Genomic DNA, 21,870 nt, shown 5'->3' with positions numbered 1-21,870 from the left:
ACAGATAATACCATTCATAAATTTGCTGACTGAATATTTGCAAATAAAGGTAATTTGTGCTATTAAATAATTCCAAGTAATTTCATTCATTTATATTTGCAAATCATTTTAATTTCTGCTATTATTTTTGCTAGTATATGTAATACAAAACAAAAAAAAATTGGTTTTTCATTCCCCTTTACTTTTGGTAATAAAATACGGTTTATGGGAAGACGAGTTAACACGTTTTTGCTGAAAAGGGTATTTTCAAAATAAAATTTGAACCACAAAAATGTGAAAGAAAAGGAAATAAGTTCTTTTTCATAATCAGCATAAAAAGGTGAGGTGAGCTCTTTCACAAAGCCCAAGTTTACTATACTATACTGACCTTCCATTAGACATTATTTTAGGTTTCCCATCACTTCTTTTAACAGGGGGCTCTCAACTCCAAAACTAATATGCTCACCATAATATCCAACTTTCCTCATTGTATTCTACTTTGTATGACTCAGGTTATGCTCCTCGTCATCGTCTTTGGAATATTTCATTATATCAGCTTTCTTCTGTTCTGTTGGGTATAACCCTCCCAAGTGGGACTCTCCTGGTATAGTGGTTCTATCATGACTGAAATGAGCAAACGCCAGCGCTCCTGTTCCCAAACCCGCACTGCGGCTGAGGGTGCCGCCGTTTTGTGGCACTATAGCGGTATGGCCCGGACTCGCAATTTACTGCCTCTCAGAAATCAAAGAGAACGTGTCAAGCTATGAGTTCCGCTTACCTCCCAAATGTTACCTTCCCTGCATCCTACTAAGATGATTGGCAAGATGTTCTTGTTGCCCTTCACAAAGGCAATACCCCTCATGGGGTATTTAACCCAATGTATTAATTCTTAATAAATCGCTACTGCCTGGTACCCCAGAAGGTACGCTTGTTTTTGTTCTGGCAACTGCTTCCGTTTGTGAGACCCTATAAAACAAGCCAGCTGAATTTGTTACCACCTCCTGTGTTCATCTTAATGGCTGGCATTTATAGAGCGCCTTCATCCAAAGTGCTGTTCAATTGATGCCTCTCTTGCACCAATACACACACACACACTCACACATTGGCTGCCATGCAGGGCACCAACCAGCCCGTCAGGAGCATTTTTGGGTTTGGTGTCTTGCTGAGGAACACTTCGACACACCCAGAGCAGGATCGAACCGGGAACCCTCCGATTGCCAAACAACTGCTCTTACCGCCTGAGCCAATGTCGCGTCATCATTGGTTTGAATGCAGCCGGGTTCAGCATATGCTGTTCCCCTGCTGACCACTCGCTGCCCCACATTTGAGGTCAGCTGTGTCTGGCTATCCCTGCCAGACACACCCCTGAGTCATGGACTTATTTTGGACTTACTTTCTTCACTCAATAACATTTCATTTTACAGATCGTATGAAAGAATATCTTCGGTCCTATTGAACATCGCTTGTCAGCTTCGATCCAGTAAGGAGTCGGACACCAATATATCACAGGCTGGAATCTTCAGATGCACACCAAACACACTGGAGGCACCTTTTTTAGAAGTATTTTCACGGCAGGAGAAGCGGTACAGGAGTCGTTTGGGTTGAGCCCCTCAGAGCCGCTGTTTCCAGGCATAGGTCCCAAACGCTTTTATAGATAAGTGGTTAGATGATGATGCCTCTAGCAATGTCCTTGACTACTGTACGTGTCTGATTTTCATCTTCGACTTCACCAAGCCCGGGAATTGGCAAAGGCTTATCTCGCATCCCAGAGCAAAACGAAAGTATGTTCTGACTGACGTATTAAGGTATGCGCATTTTCACTGGTTATCAAATTCTTGCGCTGTTTCCAATCCCTGGGTCTGCTTTCCACACGCATTTCAGTGGTCCCCATAAGGTGGAACGGCAGGTGGGTGAACTCGATTACAACGTTTCTACCACGCAGAAGATACACAGTCGCTGATGCCATGTTAATATGTTGAAAGCCTACTACAGTCGCACCTCTCCTCCCATCGGGTGAAGCCTGTAGTGGCTTGTGAGGTTTTTTCCCTAGAGGTGGATGCAGATGAGGAGGAGAATATACAGGGCCCTGGTACCAGCAGTGTCGCTGAGGGATGAATTAAAAACTGCTCTCCAGCCTTGATGTTTCTGTTTCTTTTTTGACTTTTTTAATTTTGCAAAGTGTGAGTTACAGTGACGTACCTTGTCGATGTTGTGTGAAAAGGACAAGTCCAGTCTCGACACCAAGCCATCAATAACTTTCCTGTCGTGAATAGTCAATGCGAGTAGTTGCTTTTTTAGCAATGGTTGGCTATTATCAGGGCTTTCACAAGAACCTTTCCACTGTGGCTGCTCCACTTACTAATATTCTCAGTCATTACATTACATTACATTATTGGCATTTGGCAGACGCTCTTATCCAGAGCGACGTACAGTTGATTAGACTAAGCAGGAGACAATCCTCCCCTGGAGCAATGCAGGGTAAAGGACATTGCTCAAGGGCCCAACAGCTGTGCGGATCATATTGTGGCCACTCCGGGATTAGAACCACCAACCTTGTGTGTCCCAGTTTTACCTTAACCACTACACTACAGGCCGCCCTGCATAAGATGCCTTTCATTTGGTCTCGAGAGCAAACAGTTTTTTGAAAAACCAAGGCACTATTGCATGCCCCAGTTCTCTCTGCACCACATTTTTCAGTTAAATTTGGCGGTGGATGCTACTGATGTTGGTGCAGGTGCAGTCTTTCTCCAGAATGAATTAGCTGGTGTCGAGCATGCAGTCCGTTATTTTTCTACAAGAAGCTTGATTGGAATCAGTGCGGTTACTCTACTGAGACCCGGGCCCTGATCTTGGCACAAAAACATTTTGTCTATGTTGGCGCCACTCCCATTCCAGTTGTGGTCTTCAGCGCATGAAAAATACAAACCAGCAACTGATGCAATGGAGTTACAAACTTATATAATTTGGGTGGGTGGTGCTGACGCACTGCCCCAAGTGTAGTTTGCACAGTGTGTGGGAATATTTTTCTAGAACCATCCAAAAGGGAAGTATTTTTCCATCTTGCAAAATTGGCATTCTATATTGTGGCTACGAACCAGTGCCTAACCATACATGTTTTTGGTTTAGCCATTGTCATGTGCTTTGTATGGTGCTGATTCTCTCTCCCCACAGTCCGTATCCCGTGACTAGATGTTGACTCACTGTACCTGAGGTGGCTCTTTGAAATACATGGAGCTTTAAAAGGCTGGAGTCTTTGTTGGCTGTTATTCTTGTCTTTTTGAATCACGGAGGGGAGGTAAGAATGTGTTCACAGTGGTATGGGGAAGTTAAGAACTGCTCTCACCACCTGCCACCAGTTCTGGCCAGCTGCCACCAGTATTTTTGTTAAAACTGCCATTGGACTTTTCTGTGTGACTGGTGCATCAGCACGAAAAATTTACATGAAGAAAATTCTAATAATATATTTGTGATCTTACACTTTAAAACAGGGCTGCCCAAATCCTATTCTCGGAGATCTACTCCTTCCAGTAAGCTTTATTTGGCACACCTACTAATTGGTAGCTCAAGGAATCATCTAGCTATCTGAGGTGTGCTTGGCAAGGGTTTAAATGAGAACCTCCAGGGAAGTAGAGCACCAACAAATGACACCATTACATTTTGTGCTCGTCTCACTTGTCCCAGTGATAAAGACATGAATGTTTCCCCAATGGGTCGTATGCCATTACAGTGGATATTTGGCAAATTATTCTACTATTACACATTCTTGGTTTTAACAGTGGCCATCTGAACTCATCAAATCTTTGAGTGTTCTTTCCCAAATTGCTTTGCCTCAGAGTGTATTGGGCGCACACTCCAGTAAAGTTGAAGATTCTTCTGCCGAATGACCCCACTTCTCTTTTCACTCAAGCTGTGGGCTTTAAGAAACCTTAAACCTGAAAATGTCTGAAGTTACCACTCTGTGTCCCTTTGTGGAGGTATTTCAGAAAAACAAAGTCAGCCAGAGGGGGGGGGGGGGGGGGGGGTGAGGTGAGCTCTTTCACAGAGCCCAAGTTTCTGTATGCCCCAAGTTGTGTAACTATACTGACCTTCCATTAGACATTATTTTAGGTTTCCCATCACTTCTTTTAACAGGGGGCTCTCAACTCCAAAACTAATATGCTCACCATAATATCCAACTTTCCTCATTGTATTCTACTTTGTATGACTCAGGTTATGCTCCTCGTCATCGTCTTTGGAATATTTCATTATATCAGCTTTCTTCTGTTCTGTTGGGTATAACCCTCCCAAGTGGGACTCTCCTGGTATAGTGGTTCTATCATGACTGAAATGAGCAAACGCCAGCGCTCCTGTTCCCAAACCCGCACTGCTGCTGAGGGTGCCGCCGTTTTGTGGCACTATAGCGGTATGGCCCGGACTCGCAATTTACTGCCTCTCAGAAATCAAAGAGAACGTGTCAAGCTATGAGTTCCGCTTACCTCCCAAATGTTACCTTCCCTGCATCCTACTAAGATGATTGGCAAGATGTTCTTGTTGCCCTTCACAAAGGCAATACCCCTCATGGGGTATTTACCCCAATGTATTAATTCTTAATAAATCGCTACTGCCTGGTACCCCAGAAGGTACGCTTGTTTTTGTTCTGGCAACTGCTTCCGTTTGTGAGACCCTATAAAACAAGGCAGCTGAATTTGTTACCACCTCCTGTGTTCATCTTAATGGCTGGCATTTATAGAGCGCCTTCATCCAAAGTGCTGTTCAATTGATGCCTCTCTTGCACCAATACACACACACACACACTCACACATTGGCTGCCATGCAGGGCACCAACCAGCCCGTCAGGAGCATTTTTGGGTTTGGTGTCTTGCTGAGGAACACTTCGACACACCCAGAGCAGGATCGAACCGGGAACCCTCCGATTGCCAAACAACTGCTCTTACCGCCTGAGCCAATGTCGCGTCATCATTGGTTTGAATGCAGCCGGGTTCAGCATATGCTGTTCCCCTGCTGACCACTCGCTGCCCCACATTTGAGGTCAGCTGTGTCTGGCTATCCCTGCCAGACACACCCCTGAGTCATGGACTTATTTTGGACTTACTTTCTTCACTCAATAACATTTCATTTTACAGATCGTATGAAAGAATATCTTCGGTCCTATTGAACATCGCTTGTCAGCTTCGATCCAGTAAGGAGTCGGACACCAATATATCACAGGCTGGAATCTTCAGATGCACACCAAACACACTGGAGGCACCTTTTTTAGAAGTATTTTCACGGCAGGAGAAGCGGTACAGGAGTCGTTTGGGTTGAGCCCCTCAGAGCCGCTGTTTCCAGGCATAGGTCGCAAACGCTTTTATAGATAAGTGGTTAGATGATGATGCCTCTAGCAATGTCCTTGACTACTGTACGTGTCTGATTTTCATCTTCGACTTCACCAAGCCCGGGAATTGGCAAAGGCTTATCTCGCATCCCAGAGCAAAACGAAAGTATGTTCTGACTGACGTATTAAGGTATGCGCATTTTCACTGGTTATCAAATTCTTGCGCTGTTTCCAATCCCTGGGTCTGCTTTCCACACGCATTTCAGTGGTCCCCATAAGGTGGAACGGCAGGTGGGTGAACTCGATTACAACGTTTCTACCACGCAGAAGATACACAGTCGCTGATGCCATGTTAATATGTTGAAAGCCTACTACAGTCGCACCTCTCCTCCCATCGGGTGAAGCCTGTAGTGGCTTGTGAGGTTTTTTCCCTAGAGGTGGATGCAGATGAGGAGGAGAATATACAGGGCCCTGGTACCAGCAGTGTCGCTGAGGGATGAATTAAAAACTGCTCTCCAGCCTTGATGTTTCTGTTTCTTTTTTGACTTTTTTAATTTTGCAAAGTGTGAGTTACAGTGACGTACCTTGTCGATGTTGTGTGAAAAGGACAAGTCCAGTCTCGACACCAAGCCATCAATAACTTTCCTGTCGTGAATAGTCAATGCGAGTAGTTGCTTTTTTAGCAATGGTTGGCTATTATCAGGGCTTTCACAAGAACCTTTCCACTGTGGCTGCTCCACTTACTAATATTCTCAGTCATTACATTACATTACATTATTGGCATTTGGCAGACGCTCTTATCCAGAGCGACGTACAGTTGATTAGACTAAGCAGGAGACAATCCTCCCCTGGAGCAATGCAGGGTAAAGGACATTGCTCAAGGGCCCAACAGCTGTGCGGATCATATTGTGGCCACTCCGGGATTAGAACCACCAACCTTGTGTGTCCCAGTTTTACCTTAACCACTACACTACAGGCCGCCCTGCATAAGATGCCTTTCATTTGGTCTCGAGAGCAAACAGTTTTTTGAAAAACCAAGGCACTATTGCATGCCCCAGTTCTCTCTGCACCACATTTTTCAGTTAAATTTGGCGGTGGATGCTACTGATGTTGGTGCAGGTGCAGTCTTTCTCCAGAATGAATTAGCTGGTGTCGAGCATGCAGTCCGTTATTTTTCTACAAGAAGCTTGATTGGAATCAGTGCGGTTACTCTACTGAGACCCGGGCCCTGATCTTGGCACAAAAACATTTTGTCTATGTTGGCGCCACTCCCATTCCAGTTGTGGTCTTCAGCGCATGAAAAATACAAACCAGCAACTGATGCAATGGAGTTACAAACTTATATAATTTGGGTGGGTGGTGCTGACGCACTGCCCCAAGTGTAGTTTGCACAGTGTGTGGGAATATTTTTCTAGAACCATCCAAAAGGGAAGTATTTTTCCATCTTGCAAAATTGGCATTCTATATTGTGGCTACGAACCAGTGCCTAACCATACATGTTTTTGGTTTAGCCATTGTCATGTGCTTTGTATGGTGCTGATTCTCTCTCCCCACAGTCCGTATCCCGTGACTAGATGTTGACTCACTGTACCTGAGGTGGCTCTTTGAAATACATGGAGCTTTAAAAGGCTGGAGTCTTTGTTGGCTGTTATTCTTGTCTTTTTGAATCACGGAGGGGAGGTAAGAATGTGTTCACAGTGGTATGGGGAAGTTAAGAACTGCTCTCACCACCTGCCACCAGTTCTGGCCAGCTGCCACCAGTATTTTTGTTAAAACTGCCATTGGACTTTTCTGTGTGACTGGTGCATCAGCACGAAAAATTTACATGAAGAAAATTCTAATAATATATTTGTGATCTTACACTTTAAAACAGGGCTGCCCAAATCCTATTCTCGGAGATCTACTCCTTCCAGTAAGCTTTAATTTCAACCCTAATTTGGCACACCTACTAATTGGTAGCTCAAGGAATCATCTAGCTATCTGAGGTGTGCTTGGCAAGGGTTTAAATGAGAACCTCCAGGGAAGTAGAGCACCAACAAATGACACCATTACATTTTGTGCTCGTCTCACTTGTCCCAGTGATAAAGACATGAATGTTTCCCCAATGGGTCGTATGCCATTACAGTGGATATTTGGCAAATTATTCTACTATTACACATTCTTGGTTTTAACAGTGGCCATCTGAACTCATCAAATCTTTGAGTGTTCTTTCCCAAATTGCTTTGCCTCAGAGTGTATTGGGCGCACACTCCAGTAAAGTTGAAGATTCTTCTGCCGAATGACCCCACTTCTCTTTTCACTCAAGCTGTGGGCTTTAAGAAACCTTAAACCTGAAAATGTCTGAAGTTACCACTCTGTGTCCCTTTGTGGAGGTATTTCAGAAAAACAAAGTCAGCCAGAGGGGGGGGGGGGGGGAGGTGAGGTGAGCTCTTTCACAGAGCCCAAGTTTCTGTATGCCCCAAGTTGTGTAACTATACTGACCTTCCATTAGACATTATTTTAGGTTTCCCATCACTTCTTTTAACAGGGGGCTCTCAACTCCAAAACTAATATGCTCACCATAATATCCAACTTTCCTCATTGTATTCTACTTTGTATGACTCAGGTTATGCTCCGCGTCATCGTCTTTGGAATGTTGCATTATATCAGCTTTCTTCTGTTCTGTTGGGTATAACCCTCCCAAGTGGGACTCTCCTGATATAGGGGTTCTATCATGACTGAAATGAGCAAACGCCAGCGCTCCTGTTCCCAAACCCGCACTGCGGCTGAGGGTGCCGCCGTTTTGAGGCACTATAGCGGTATGGCCCGGACTCGCAATTTACTGCCTCTCAGAAATCAAAGAGAACGTGTCAAGCTATGAGTTCCGCTTACCTCCTAAATGTTACCTTCCCTGCATCCTACTAAGATGATTGGCAAGACGTTCTTGTTGCCCTTCACAAAGGCAATACCCCTCATGGGGTATTTACCCCAATGTATTCATTCTTAATAAATCGCTACTGCCTGGTACCCCAGAAGGTACACTTATTTTTGTTCTGGCAACTGCTTCCGTTTGTGAGACCCTATAAAACAAGGCAGCTGAATTTGTTACCACCTCCTGTGTTCATCTTAATGGCTGGCATTTATAGAGCGCCTTCATCCAAAGTGCTGTTCAATTGATGCTTCCCATGCACCCATTCATACACACACTCACACACCGACGGCAATTGGCTGCCATGCAAGGCGCCGACCAGCTCGTCAGGAGCATTTGGGGGTTAGGTGTCTTGCACTTCGACACAGCCCGGGCGGGGGATCGAAACGGCGACCCTCCGACTGCCAGACGACTGCTCTTACTGCCTGAGCCATGTCGCCCCATTTTTTTTACCATTTAGGGTCACCATAATTCCACAAGAACAGTGTAAGTGATCTTCTGCCAGTTATGAAATATTATTATTATTATTTCTCACTCACCACTGGGGACCAGCCTGAGCCGCTCTGGTGTACCTGTACACAAGAAACACAAGTCAACTATCTTTCACCATGGAAATCATACAGTAACACAATCACCGGGCACCAGAGAATCCCTCAGTAACACAATAAGTCTGAACCATCGAAAACATACCGTAACATGGTACCACAGAATACATAAACATATCACGTATATGTAAAGACTTTCTTGATATTACCAGTCATCTGTAAGCACAAGATGATTGGTAAATTAGAAAATAAGTGATCCATTTATCAGTGATCAGGCTCAGTGATGGTGTTCAATTTTCACCAAGTGAAAAGGCACAATGTACAAAGGGATTCACTATTTTACAAGTGATCTCTGCCACTACCTGTCAAGACCAATAAAGACCTCCAGCTCAGGAGAGAGTTTACACGTGCGGGAAAATTGTTTTAAAGTGATGTGATTTTCGGAGTTAGATAGTTGGAACTATAACCGCTGAACACACATGTATCCTCTTCTGTCTTCCGCTGGTTGAGCACAGTGATCCCCGCACCTTCTGAAGGTAGTTTTAAAAGGTGGAACGTCTCCGAAAACAATGTGATCATTTTTACCATTTTGTAATACATTTCAAATACACATGATACCTTGAGTAAATAAGACAGCTTCGAAGTTCATGTGAGGTGCATCTCTTCACTTTAAAGGAAGTAGGCTACTGACTCCTATAGGCTTCAAGTCTTTATGTTAAGCTAACATGTTATGCTAACATGGAAATTGAGCCAGTGAATGCATGAAAATGAAAACGAACATCTAGTCTAAGAAAAGGTATATTTCCAAAAACCAGGTGTTTTCCTTTAACATCATGATCTACTTTCATCTCCAGTATACATTTAAAAAACCCTGTAAATTCACTGAGCTAGGTGGCCTTCCCTATGAAAAAGCCAATTCAGCAGTGGGTCTGATTAGATACATGTGTTCAAACCTAATCACTGTATGGTTGACTGTCTGTGTGGACATTGGAATGCTCTTATTTAGTGACTGCGTACCTGTTCCCCTTCCAGTCCCATTATCCTTGGCAGGGATGGACCACAGATATCCACATCTAACAGAGCCACCTGAGAGAGGGAGGGAGGGAGGGAAAGAGAGAGAGAGCGAGAGAGGGGGGGGAGGGGGGAGAGAGAGAAAGAGAGATCAGGTTTAAAGACAGGATAGGGCTTTAACAGAGACTTCCTCTTTGAAACTGTCTTTTGATTTTGATTTTCAGGAGCGGAAATGCGAGCTCCAAAGCTCAACTTCAATTCATTCAGCGAAGTCAGCCAGCTAGCATTCCATCGCTGCTATAGCACTGCCATTTCATGTTTATTTATGTTTATTTACAGAACTGTGCATTTATTTTTATTTTTTAGGAGGCTTGTAATTGGCTCCCCGACCTCATAATTGGCTGAAATGTAGTTCAGCTCCCTTATTGGCCAGCAGAGGGCACCAGCACTTCAGAAAACGCTGAACCCAAGTTATGCCTTTGGCTGCCGGAGCTGTGTCAGTTCTGGGACCACAGTCCTGCCTTGGGACTGCTGCATCCTGCCTCAGTATGGCCTTTTAAAGAGATGTGGACCAGATTTATTACACACATTCATTTCATCTCAAGTCTAATTAATGGCAACAGCTTATAGAAAAGAATATAAACCTTGGCTTACAGATGTGATGTGAATGAACAGAGTATTTTATCCATTCACTTTTATCTAATATGCTATCGTTTGCTTATCGTAGACCGGATGCAGATTAATATCATTATTCCAGCAAGAATAAGGAAATAATTTAGTTATATTACATTTGTCAGTGCTGAGGGTCTAGGCTGCAGGTAGGTGTATGTGTGTGTGTGTGTGTGTGTGCGCGCGTGGGTGCATGTGTATGTATGTATGTATGTTAGGTGGGCATGTGTGTGTGTGAGAGAGAGTCTATATGGGTTGAGCCAGCATGGCCTGAAAAATGAATAGATCAATGCCAGTAGAAGTTAGTTACTTCATAGCTAAAATGATTAGCTGGCAACATCGGTTATGAATGATACAGGCACTACTGGACATTGTAAAAATAATTTGCTAATGATGAAAGAATCAATTTTAACCTTACAAAGCTTTTCACTAATTAGTCCAATGGGTGCTCTGGGCTTCAGGACCTCTGCCCAGTTCATTTTGGGATTGAGGAAGAATGCAGCCAGTATGGCACTGCGGAGGAACGAGCTGAAGCTAGCTCGGCTTGTCAAGTTTTCCACATTTTATATGAAAATCGCCATCAAGCCACAAATCAGTGCCCAGGCCTGAGGGAGACTGACGGGCATAAGAGGAAAAAGTGCATCAGCACAAAATGCTCATTTCAGAATTTTAATGAGATGCAGCAGCACTCAAGTTTACATGTCAAATAAAACGGAGAAGCTGTTGGAATAGCACTTTTTGAGTAGATTTTAAATCCCATGTGAAACTATGGGAAGACTTGTCATCAGTCTCAAGCCAGTCACCACCTCAATAACAGAGCGGGCTAGACCGTAGCATCATTCCTGGGAGGTGGCACGATGGCCTGAAATGTTACTGTACATCTACCTGACACAACGCAGTTAGACAAGCGATACTCATGCCAATGCCGAATGCTTCCTTTGCATATTCCTTCACCAGCCACTGCAACAGGGTTAACTCGTGGCCTGAAGCGTAGTGGTTAAGGTACATGACAGGGACACGCAAGGTCGGTGGTTCGATCCCCGGTGTAGCCACAATAAGATCCGCACACCTTGAGCAAGGCCCTTAACCCTGCATTGCTCCAGGGGAGGTTTGTCTCCTGCTTAGTCCAATCAACTAAATCGTGTACAGAGAGCGTCTGCCAAAATAATGCCATGAATGTAATGTAATGTACTTCCTACCCCCCACAAAGGGCAGAAGAAAAAAAGTGGTATTGGAAGCAGAAGTACGAGAAATGATCTGGAGGCCAGTTTCTTGTCGGATGACTGCGGGAATATGCCTTTCAGACGACACGGCACACCAGAGACCATCACACCAGAGGGAGCCCTGCACACGGAGAGCTGACCGCAGCAAAGCTGGTTTGAAAAGGGAAACCGAAGCCATGGCAAAACGAGAAGAGAATATGCGGAAACGAAACAAGTTTTGGAGGAATTAAATAAAAATCTGTAATTTTTTTTTCTAAAGTTAAAGAAAAAAGGAAACAGTGCCAAGAACAAAGCACCATCAGTACAGTATCACAGCAGGGCTGTTTCGCCAGGCATCTGATGTCACTTCCACGTGATGCATAGGCCTGTCCCCAGCCCCTTTCGTTCCCAGAGATTCTTAACGAGATTTCTGCAAACGGCCGGGAAAGGGAGGCCATCACACAGGAACCGCGGGAGACCCGTGTCCTAACCTTTCCGAGGAATGCCAAACATTCCCAACCATTCCCATGGGGAGTTTGGGGTTTACAGAGTAGGTCTGTGGGGTCCATTTTTCCTCTCTAGCTGACAGGCCTCTGGCCACTTCTACTGAGAGCACGCTCAAGTTTAACGCTTACACTTTTAGTGAGATGTGCTTGAATTTCTTTTGAAATTAATACACAGTTTGCTTTAGCTTTTTTAGTTCCTGGCTCCCTGAATTATCTTTCTCATTCCTTTGTGTTTGGAAACACCGCTTAAATGGAAGTTGTGTTTTTAAACACGAGGAAGGCCATGAGTGCCATAGCTCTGTGAGCGCAGGGCAAACCTTCAAGAAGGAGAATGAAGATAGACCTTTCCTATTGTATCACAGAATGCTGGAAAGTACCAAGCCAGAAAAAAAAAATAGCAATTCAGAATGACTTGGCACTATCTGTGACTAAAACTCTCACAGGGAAGCACACATTTTACGAGTTAAACTAATTTTAGGTTTGACCATTAAAACATAACTCCCTCTTGGATCCACTAATTCAATTATACAGTATATCTGGTTTCCATGGGGGTGGGGGGAAGGGGGTCCCAACACCAAATAGTAATGGTCCTCTTCAGCAGGGGTTCCCAAAACTTTCCATCTCAAGGTCCCCTGAAACCAGAGCCCTGGGGATGGTGGCCCCACCACTATAAAATGGGCAACACTGACTCCTTTGTCCAACACACCCCACTACTACCAGGGACACGTAATGAAATATGAAAATAGAACAAAAATTGGGGGGAAAAAAAGGGGAAAGGGAAAGAGAACTTCTGGATCAACTGGAGAGCCCCTAACTTGCGATTTTGCAATTTCAGAGGAAAATAAAACTACACGTCTGGACAATATACTTCAATGATGAAATGCTGGCTGCGGTTTGGTCTGACCTTCAGAAACAGATTTTTCACTGTGCTAACTATTTCCACTAGGATTGCTCAACTCAATTCATTTCCAAAAATCACTTCTGCAAAACATTACAGGAGAAAACGTGCGTCACAGGAGATATAATTCAGAGAACTGGATGCGGGCCCGGCATCCCGGGGATAAACGTGTGCGACGCTGAATTAGGTCAAACGGTCATCCAGAGGGAACGTCTTTCCGGAACTTTTTTAGGAATATTTGAGAAATCCCTCAATCGCTTCCAATTTCAGTGACGCAAAACTACCTCACTCGGTCGTGTATGGCCAGTTTGATCCCGCTTGCTCACATTGAAGCTAATGGGACTAAATAAATGCATCATATTTTGGAAAGTGCGCATCGAATTTTTGATGGCGTATAACAACGGCTAAACGCCAAACGCCCTGCTCATTTCGTGGAGACACGCGCTGAACGTCTCTCCACAAGGGGGGGGGGGACGGGGACCGGGCTTGCAGAGATTTGTTTTCTTACAGCTTTGTTATTTCAGCTGTTGCCCCCCCACAGCCGGGGGGGGGGGGGGCAGGCCTCCCTCGTGCAAAAGCCGCTGATGCTCCAGTCCCAGACCTGCGCCTTGCTCATGCCAGCGATACGGTTACTCTCACCTGCATGCTGCTTTAATCATGCTGATTAGCTTTAGTGCGGCCTTGGCTTAGCAGATGCCTCTTCATGTAGGGGTAATATTTGACAAGATTACTCCCCGTGCTATATAAGCTAAGGCCAATTTAATGGAACCGTGCCGAATGTAAAACGTGCCACGAAGCCGGATTCAAAACTAAAATCGGGCCAAGTTCAGTCCACCACCCATCCTCAGGGTGACAACCTAGGATAGCCCACAATCACCCAAGAGAATGGTGTGGCACTTCCACACTCCTTACTGGTCAGGACAAGTCCCATTTGGACTTCCTGAAAACAAGACCATAGCTAATTCAATGCTTTGTACTGTAAAATCACTTATAGGTGCATATGGGGCAACCTGTAGCCCAGTGGCTAAGGTACTGGGACCCAGAAGGTCGGTGGTTCAAGCCCCAGTGATGCCACAATAACATTAATCCTGAATTGCTCCAGGGGAAATTGGCCCCTGCTTAGTAAAATTACCTGTAATTCGCTTCGGATAAAAGCCTCAGCTAAATAACAAACCGTAATATGCTACTGTCGTGCTGTACAGTGTATGCCACTGGTGTTGAGAGGCTTGGCGAGGTGTCCACAAACACGAGCGTATGATCGGGCGGCAGCGTCAGCGGCGACAGAGAAAGGGCCGCCCCTCTGTTCTGCTTTCAGGGAGATTGTCCTCAGCATGGGGCCGGTTCCCCAGCCTAGATCAAAGGGAAGGAGATTAGCACGTCTGTTAGCTAGCGAAGCGTTCGGGCCAGGCCTCTCCGTGTGCCAAACCGGTTCGCCAACTCCCCCCGCTCCTTCGGGAGTCGGCCCGGTGCAGGATCAGATCGATGCAGTTTAACTCCCGGGGAGGTGAAGAAACAGACCCCGGTTCCCTTTGTTCCGGGTTACCCTCTCCCCGCGGCGCGAGAGGAGCCAGCGTTGATCTGTCTTGACTTCGGCAGTAGATTTGTCGGAAAGTCTGACATCTCTCTCTGGGGCTTGTTAGTCCGCGCGAAAACCCTTTTGCTCTCTCTCACCCCGTCTTTCCTCTCTTCCAATCCACCAAACCCCTCTCTTCCAAATCTCTCCCCTCTTTGCCTCTCACTCTTTCAGCCTTTATCATTACGCTCCTTCTTTCTGTCGCTCTCTCACTCTCTCACTCTCTCACTCTCTCACTCCCTCACTCCCTCTCTCTCTCGCAGAGGGTCCAGCTGCTGTTAGAAAGCACAATTAACTGGGGACAAAAAATATTTTCTGCTTGACCCCTGCGGCCACGCCAGGCTCTGCTCCAAAAATAATAGAGCACTCCCGCTTTAGAGGGACACCATTTTACACTCATTAAATGGGGCACACAAAAAAAGGACTCCCAACCTGGTAAGAAGCCTGTCCCTGAAAATGAAAAGCAGGACAGAATGAGACGTATCCGTTGAGAGTTTAATAGCAGTACCGTGCTGGCAGGTGGAAATGTCTAACGGCGGTTCATCATACGCTACATTCTGGTTTTCTCGGTAAAGAAACCACTTCCAGCACAATGATTTCTGAAGCCATTAGCAAAAACAAAAATAAACGGCCCACAAAAATCACTAAATAAATATTTTTCTATAATATTTCCTATAAGGAACAATTGGGGTTTTTAGGAATGTACGAAATGAGAGCACGATTCGCTCAGTACTCCTCCCGAACTTGCTAAGATACATCAGTCAGGTGTTTGCCCGTTTGCCTGCAGGACCTAAAAAAAAGTGCCATGTTCTGTAGCCAAACCCCTCGCCCCCACCTGACCCCAATACATACTGCCGCCCCCTCCATGCCCTACCAACATGGCAGCAAGCAGCTGGGGACATGACCTAAGGCCAATGTTTGCACAGAGCCGACCTCTGTTACGTGAAACACTACCCCAACAAAGACATTTAAGACTATGGGAAAGAGGAGGGATAATCGCACCACAGGTCCCAGGAGAGGAGGGGGGGGGGGGGGTGAAGTCCCCTATAAAGTAAAAAAGAAAAGAAAAAAGAAAAGGCAAGACTAAAAGGGTTAAAACAGGAGCTTTGCTGGCAAACACAGCAGTGCAGTTAAGAGCCACACCAGCGAAGCTTGACTCTACCATGACACCTCACCCTTGACCCACGGGAGTAATGCAGCAGGCTGTCACAGAGGACACTGTGTAATGAATCATGGGAATTTTGCTTTTTAAAAATTAGAAAACTGTGGGGGGGGGGGGGGAAAAAAAAAAAAAAGCAGGGGAGGAGGCAAGGACACCCTGTCCGTTATTTGAACTGAGGAATTCAAAGGACTGAATGAATCAAAAAGGAAACTTGGAAAAAAAGCTTTTCCAAAAGGATGGCACATGATGTAATACCAGGACATGGCCTCCCACAGCTGAATACACCGATGCCAACGTCTGAATACACCTCGATGAATGGCTGTGCTAGTGTCGTGAATATATTATTGCTATTACTTTTTAAAGCAGAAAGTCTCACGCTCCATTTTACTGAATTAATTTACAGCCAAATTTCTTTGCCCAGAGGCAATTACCTCAATCAAGGGAACCATGGTTCAAGATCTGAATGGGAAGCAAGCTTACAATTAAAAGCCCAGGAGTGAAACTGACTCTGTGATACAATAGACCACAATAAATAATCCTTCATACAAAGGTATGCATTTCACTTATATTACACCCGATCATTGAGCCCACAAAGCTATGCGATAGGCAAAGAACATTCCACCGAAGAGGCTCGGCCTTGGATTAGCTTGCTTGGATGTCACTCACCGTGAAGACGGTTGTGAATTATTTTTTTTAAGCATCTGACAGGTAGAGGGTCAAACCATTCTAGCTTCCCTAGAACACTGTTCTCACACCGCCCACCTCTATCAGCAGGAATAGGAACTAAAAATATATATATACAGTATATATATATATAAAATCTAAACAAGGCGAGATTCAAAACCTGAGGTGGGAGGTGGGAGGTGGGAAATGAATTAAAGTAACTGATTATCGCTGGTTGCTGCACTCAGAGTTGAGGACAGGCTCATCATGGTTGCCCTGGCGAGCCGGATGCCGAGAGCAGGAGAGTACAGTTCCAAAGCGGGGCTCTGATACAGCAAAGACTGCTGGGAAACAACACAACTAAAGCGCTATGCTGCATTCCTTCCAACTCCAGGAAGTTCTGTTTGGTGACAGGAGCGTCACTCTCACCAACTGAATGGATGTCAGTCCATCTAGGCTAGCAGCTAGCTAAATTGTCATCTTGGAGCTAATCCAATTCAAGCATAATCCAATCAATCAATCAATCAGCATAATGGCAACATAAAACAAATGCCGGCTCTACGTGACTTGTACGAATTTACTTGACATGTAATGTTAACCAACTACTTCACATTACAGTCATTTAGGTGAGGCTTCAATCCAGAGCTACTCACAATACAGTTTCTCAGCAGATCTGTAAAAAAGTAAAGGGCCTTGGCTAAGGTGGACGGGCAAGTTAGTGTATGCACTGCAAGATGTAGAGACTGCAAGGGGCAACTCTTGAGAGGAAAGCACAAGAGTCCGTTAAGTTTTCCAGTTTCAAACGTGTTGCCGTGGCAACGTCTTCTTATCACTGAACCCACGGATCATGAGCGCAGACCGGTTTGAGAGATTAGAGGGAACTGGAGCCAGTGAATCACCCAGCATTAAACAAACATGCTGTGGTACTAATAGAGCAGGCATGCCTCCCAAATTATATCAATAAAACAGCCCTAATCCCCACATGTCCCTGTGTCATGTGATGGGATTCAGTGACCCACCATGTTTGAATTCCTGCCGATTCACTCATAGAGTCTACACAGGCCCCGCGGCTCTAGCATCATCACTGTATCTGGTCCCTTCCCAGGATTTGTGTCGTGTATTGTGAAAAATCTTTTGGGTAATGGGCAATATTATTTTTTTCATTTGATTTGAATGCATTTCATTCCTTACCAGAATGGTGCCTCCACTAACCAAACAGGTCGACTCAAAGCAAACTCAAAGCAAAGTGAAATATTACCAATGAAACAAATATTACCATTGGAAAAACTATAGTCACCTAGTATGGCTTTTGAAAAAATATTCAAGGGGATAAAATATAAATAATTACCTTTTAGTTATATTATTTAACTAGCTGCCGAGCCAAATAAAATAGCAATTGTACTAATAGATTCCATAGCACAATGTGTTAACACTTGGACTGCTGTATCTAAGAATGTGAAATGCATGTTCACAGGTGTGTAATCATACCTCTTTGGAGGGGTCACTGGCGAGGCCATGGCCTAGCTGTGCACTGAACGTGCTCTTCCCAACTCCACCTTTCCCGGAAAGAACCAGAATCTTGTGTTTCACAGTAACCAGCTTCTCCTTAATCTGCTCTATGGCTGTTTCAGTGTGAGGGGACACAGAAAGAAAGTTTCACCAAAAAACCCTGTGTGGTCATTTTTTGGATTGTCATCATGACCTTTGGCCAAAAAACATTGTCTGAAGGATTAATTACATACATTTCACATTTGTATCCATGAAGTTCTGAGACAAGTTTATACATTTTTAGGAGCATTTCTTAATCAGAGCCAGACAGAATCTTTGAGTCATATGAAATCGTACAATATGCTACATTAAGTGGAAGGTATTAGAAATGTATCGGCATTGAAGACTTATTGTATTTTATAAGATACAAATTTTCACATTTAGAAAAGTGTTATTCTTGATTTTGAAAAACTAAAACGCGTTATGTCTATATAACCTAATATACCTATAACCTAAAAAGACAACGTGTGCAAACTGAAGGTGGAATACATAAGCGCCCAGTTATGAGGTTTCATAATGCTTTTTTAGAAGTGCGCATATCCAGGCTATGACAAACAGTAAGACCATAACCTAAATAGGTTCCTCAGAAAAATAACCTCTATTTAGGATGCGTATTTCCATATCTACTTGATATTTGACAGATGGCTCAACAAAAAATGACACATAACGTTACCTGGATCAGGAGCCTTCGGAGCTCCAGAGGCGCATATTTTCTGGTTTGGGCAACCCTGACAGGCTGACGCCTTTCCAGCATTGTCACTGGTGGTCCCAGGGCAGTCTAATAAAATCGAAATATATTTGCAACTATGTAGCTAGCTTAAGCTAGATATTCACATGCAGATAACTACTAGCTAAGAGTTACAATTTGTTAGTTAACACCATATTAGCAATTTAAACAGCAATGTAACAGCAGTTAGCCTATATGACCTTAAGTGTTTAACTAAAGTCAGCTAAAGTTGACCAGTATTAAATAATATCACTAACGTGGACACTACGCAGAGTGAATGTATCTTAGAAACAGCCAAGTAGCTAACGTTAAATAAGATCAGAACTTTATTAACCAGTACTACTAACAGTAAGTTAGCTAGCTATCTCGCTAGCGAATGTTAGCTAGCCATTACGTGTACTGTATCTAACATTTCGAAATATACGTCAATATAATCTTTCGTATAGTGACAACACATCGGTACACCTGTAAGACGTTTAATATTCAGCCAGCTTAATATAATATTTTGCAGCAAATGTATACGTCCATCACAACTTCACTCACGTTCTGGAGCATTACTCGGTACGTCCGACATGTCTCTTACCAAAAACCAAAGAAGCAGTTAATGAAACGATACGAACTTCTTTAAAGAAATGTTTTCCTACACTGAACATGGATGTAAACCGGAACTTCTTAAATACATGACTATTCTATGTCCGTAAAGGAACTTCTTATTTGAGGTAGGAAAAGAGCGGGGGGCGATGGTTTCGTAACTGTTTTATGTCATTGTACGAAATGTTTATCTTGCCGTGCTGTCTGTGATGCTATGAATGTAAAGGTTCCGGCCTGCGTCAAATGTAATGCCAGAGAGCGTCGATCGCCAAATCATATCGTAAAAATCGTATAAAGGCATTATAAGAGCATTACCAATAAAATGTTACATGTTCAATCAACGTATGGCTAGTCAAACTAATATGTATTGTTTATTGGAAATATACGATTTGAAATATTACTATGAAAATGCGAAAAATAATAAAATGATAATGGGTGTTGGCCGTAAAGTCGGTAAAGTTGTTCAGATCACTAAAAATAGGCATGTTTCACCCTGCTCTACTTGCTAAATGTAACACATTCAAATACAAACTCACTGAGCACTTTATTAGGTAGACCTGTACACCAGCTATGCATTCAGCCAATCATGTGGCAGCAATTAAATGCATACAAGCATGCAGACATGTTCAAGAGGATCAGCTGTTTTTGAGACCAAATGTCAGGATGGAGAAGAAATGTGATCTACTGGAAGTGACTTTGACCGTGGAATGATTGGTGGTGGCAGACAGGGTGGTTTGAGTATCTCAGAAACTGCTCATCTCCTGGAATTTTCACGCACAACAGTCCTTTGCAGAGAATGGTGCGAAAAACAAAAAAAAGGCCAGTGAGCAGCAGTTCTGTTGGCAAAAAGATGTTGTGAATGTGAGAGGTCAGAGGAGAAGGGCCAGACTGTTCAAGGTGACAGTAACACAAATAACCACACATTACAACAGTGGTATGCAGAAGAGCAGGGTATGAACACACAGCACATCAAACCTCTAAGTGGATAGGCTACAGCAGCAGAAGTAAGTCAAAAAAATAAATCTAATAAATACCTAATAAAGTGTTTACTGGTGGTGTATACTTACCATTACTTTATTCAGTAATTTAATTTATTCAGCAAACATTTTCAAATCAGATAATTATTTGCATGTTTTTTAAAGCAGTACAGTTCATATATTCAATCTCCAATGTTCAGAGTAAGTTTCATCATTTGTCTTTTTACCAGTTGATTGAATTTGAGGTAATAAATAACCGCCTGTTCTAACTGCCCCAAATAGCTATCCTGCTATATACACTGACTGTTACACGGAAATAGTGGCTTTCAGACTCAAACCACAAGAGACTTAGCTGGCAGGGGCACTACAACTTGTGAAGAATGCATACAATGCAAAATGTGGGACACTACTTAAACAATGTGCTTCTGTTTCCAGTAAATAGCCCCATCTCATTCAAACAAGGAGCAATGTGATCTTTATAAGTAAACACAAATGGGATGATTGGTGCAAGTGAAATTCTTTTATTAAATTATAATTTATTGCTATTAATGTCTATCTTCACATGTTGGACCGATGGGAAGAGAAACTGTTTTATTGGACAGAGGATGCCTGTACAGACCTGCGGTGATATTGGTATCTTCAAATTAGTACCTTCTTTTGGATTAATTTCCAAATTTTTAGTGGCTCCTGATGTATTAGCAAAACAGTGGTCATGTTATCACCCAAAACAGGCTTTGACCCAGAGTTAAAGCAAAACGAAATAATTACTCCTGTTTTTGTGAGCCAATTGTCTTTTGGTGTCTCAATTTGTGTGATTTATTGATCATAATATTAATAACACTTGAAAGAAAAGTAAAAAATGAGATATCATGCCCGAGATAGCTTGTTCAACATGATCAAATTAAAACAGAAATAGACAAAAAAATGTTTATTACTATATCACTCTACATATGTGACAGTTAATCCGATAATTATATAATGCATAATCTTTCTCTTCTCAAATTTCGTTCCTGTGGTTTCTGCCCCATCCCCCACCCTGAGTTTGCAGGTCCTCCAGCCTAATCCCTCTATTATTATTATTAAATTTAATTAAATTATTAAATACATTATTATAAAATTATTATATGGGGCGACATGACTCAGGCAGTAAGAGCAGTCGTCTGGCCGTCGGAGGGTTGCCGGTTCGATCCCCCACCCGGGATGTGTCGAAATGTCCCTGAGCAAGACACCTAACCCCCAAATGCTCCTGACGAGCTGGTCGGCGCCTTGCATGGCAGCCAATCGCCGTCGGTGTGTGAGTGTGTGTATGAATGGGTGAATGAGAAGCATCAATTGTACAGCGCTTTGGATAAAGGCGCTATATAAATTCCAACCATTTACCATTTATTATTGTTATTATTATGATTTATCTTTGAGGACAAAAGAAAGACCCAGTGACTTATCATGGAAGGGGAAACTCTGGTCGTCTGAAAGTCATGGCGTCATAAAGGGTTAAAGCATAAATGCTGGGTCTGTGTTTCTCATTGCCAGGCAGACAGCTTTGAGGCCTGTTTTAGCCTTTCCCAGCAGACTCCACAGTGGTAGAAGGCGGGTTGTT

General features: G+C 43.6%; 1 protein-coding gene across 1 annotated transcript in view; it reads right to left on the bottom strand.

The window, feature by feature from the left end:
- nubp1 (nucleotide binding protein 1 (MinD homolog, E. coli)) overlaps positions 1–19,403 on the bottom strand; it is a 29,428-nt gene extending 10,025 nt beyond the window's left edge. The window contains exons 1-5 of the mRNA XM_061224940.1: positions 19,249–19,403; positions 18,652–18,756; positions 17,919–18,052; positions 9,764–9,832; positions 8,741–8,773 (exon numbers count right to left, since the gene is read on the bottom strand). Of these exons, the coding sequence (XP_061080924.1) occupies positions 8,741–8,773; positions 9,764–9,832; positions 17,919–18,052; positions 18,652–18,756; positions 19,249–19,279 (372 nt within the window). The 5' untranslated portion in view covers positions 19,280–19,403. The remainder of the gene's footprint in view (positions 1–8,740; positions 8,774–9,763; positions 9,833–17,918; positions 18,053–18,651; positions 18,757–19,248) is intronic.
- Between the last annotated feature and the right edge of the window lie 2,467 nt (positions 19,404–21,870).

Source organism: Conger conger, chromosome 16 (assembly GCF_963514075.1).
Source record: "Conger conger chromosome 16, fConCon1.1, whole genome shotgun sequence".
NCBI classification, from domain to species: Eukaryota; Metazoa; Chordata; class Actinopteri; order Anguilliformes; family Congridae; genus Conger; species Conger conger.
The sequence above is the reverse complement of the archived record's forward strand: the minus strand, read 5'-3'. Positions and strand labels throughout refer to the sequence as shown.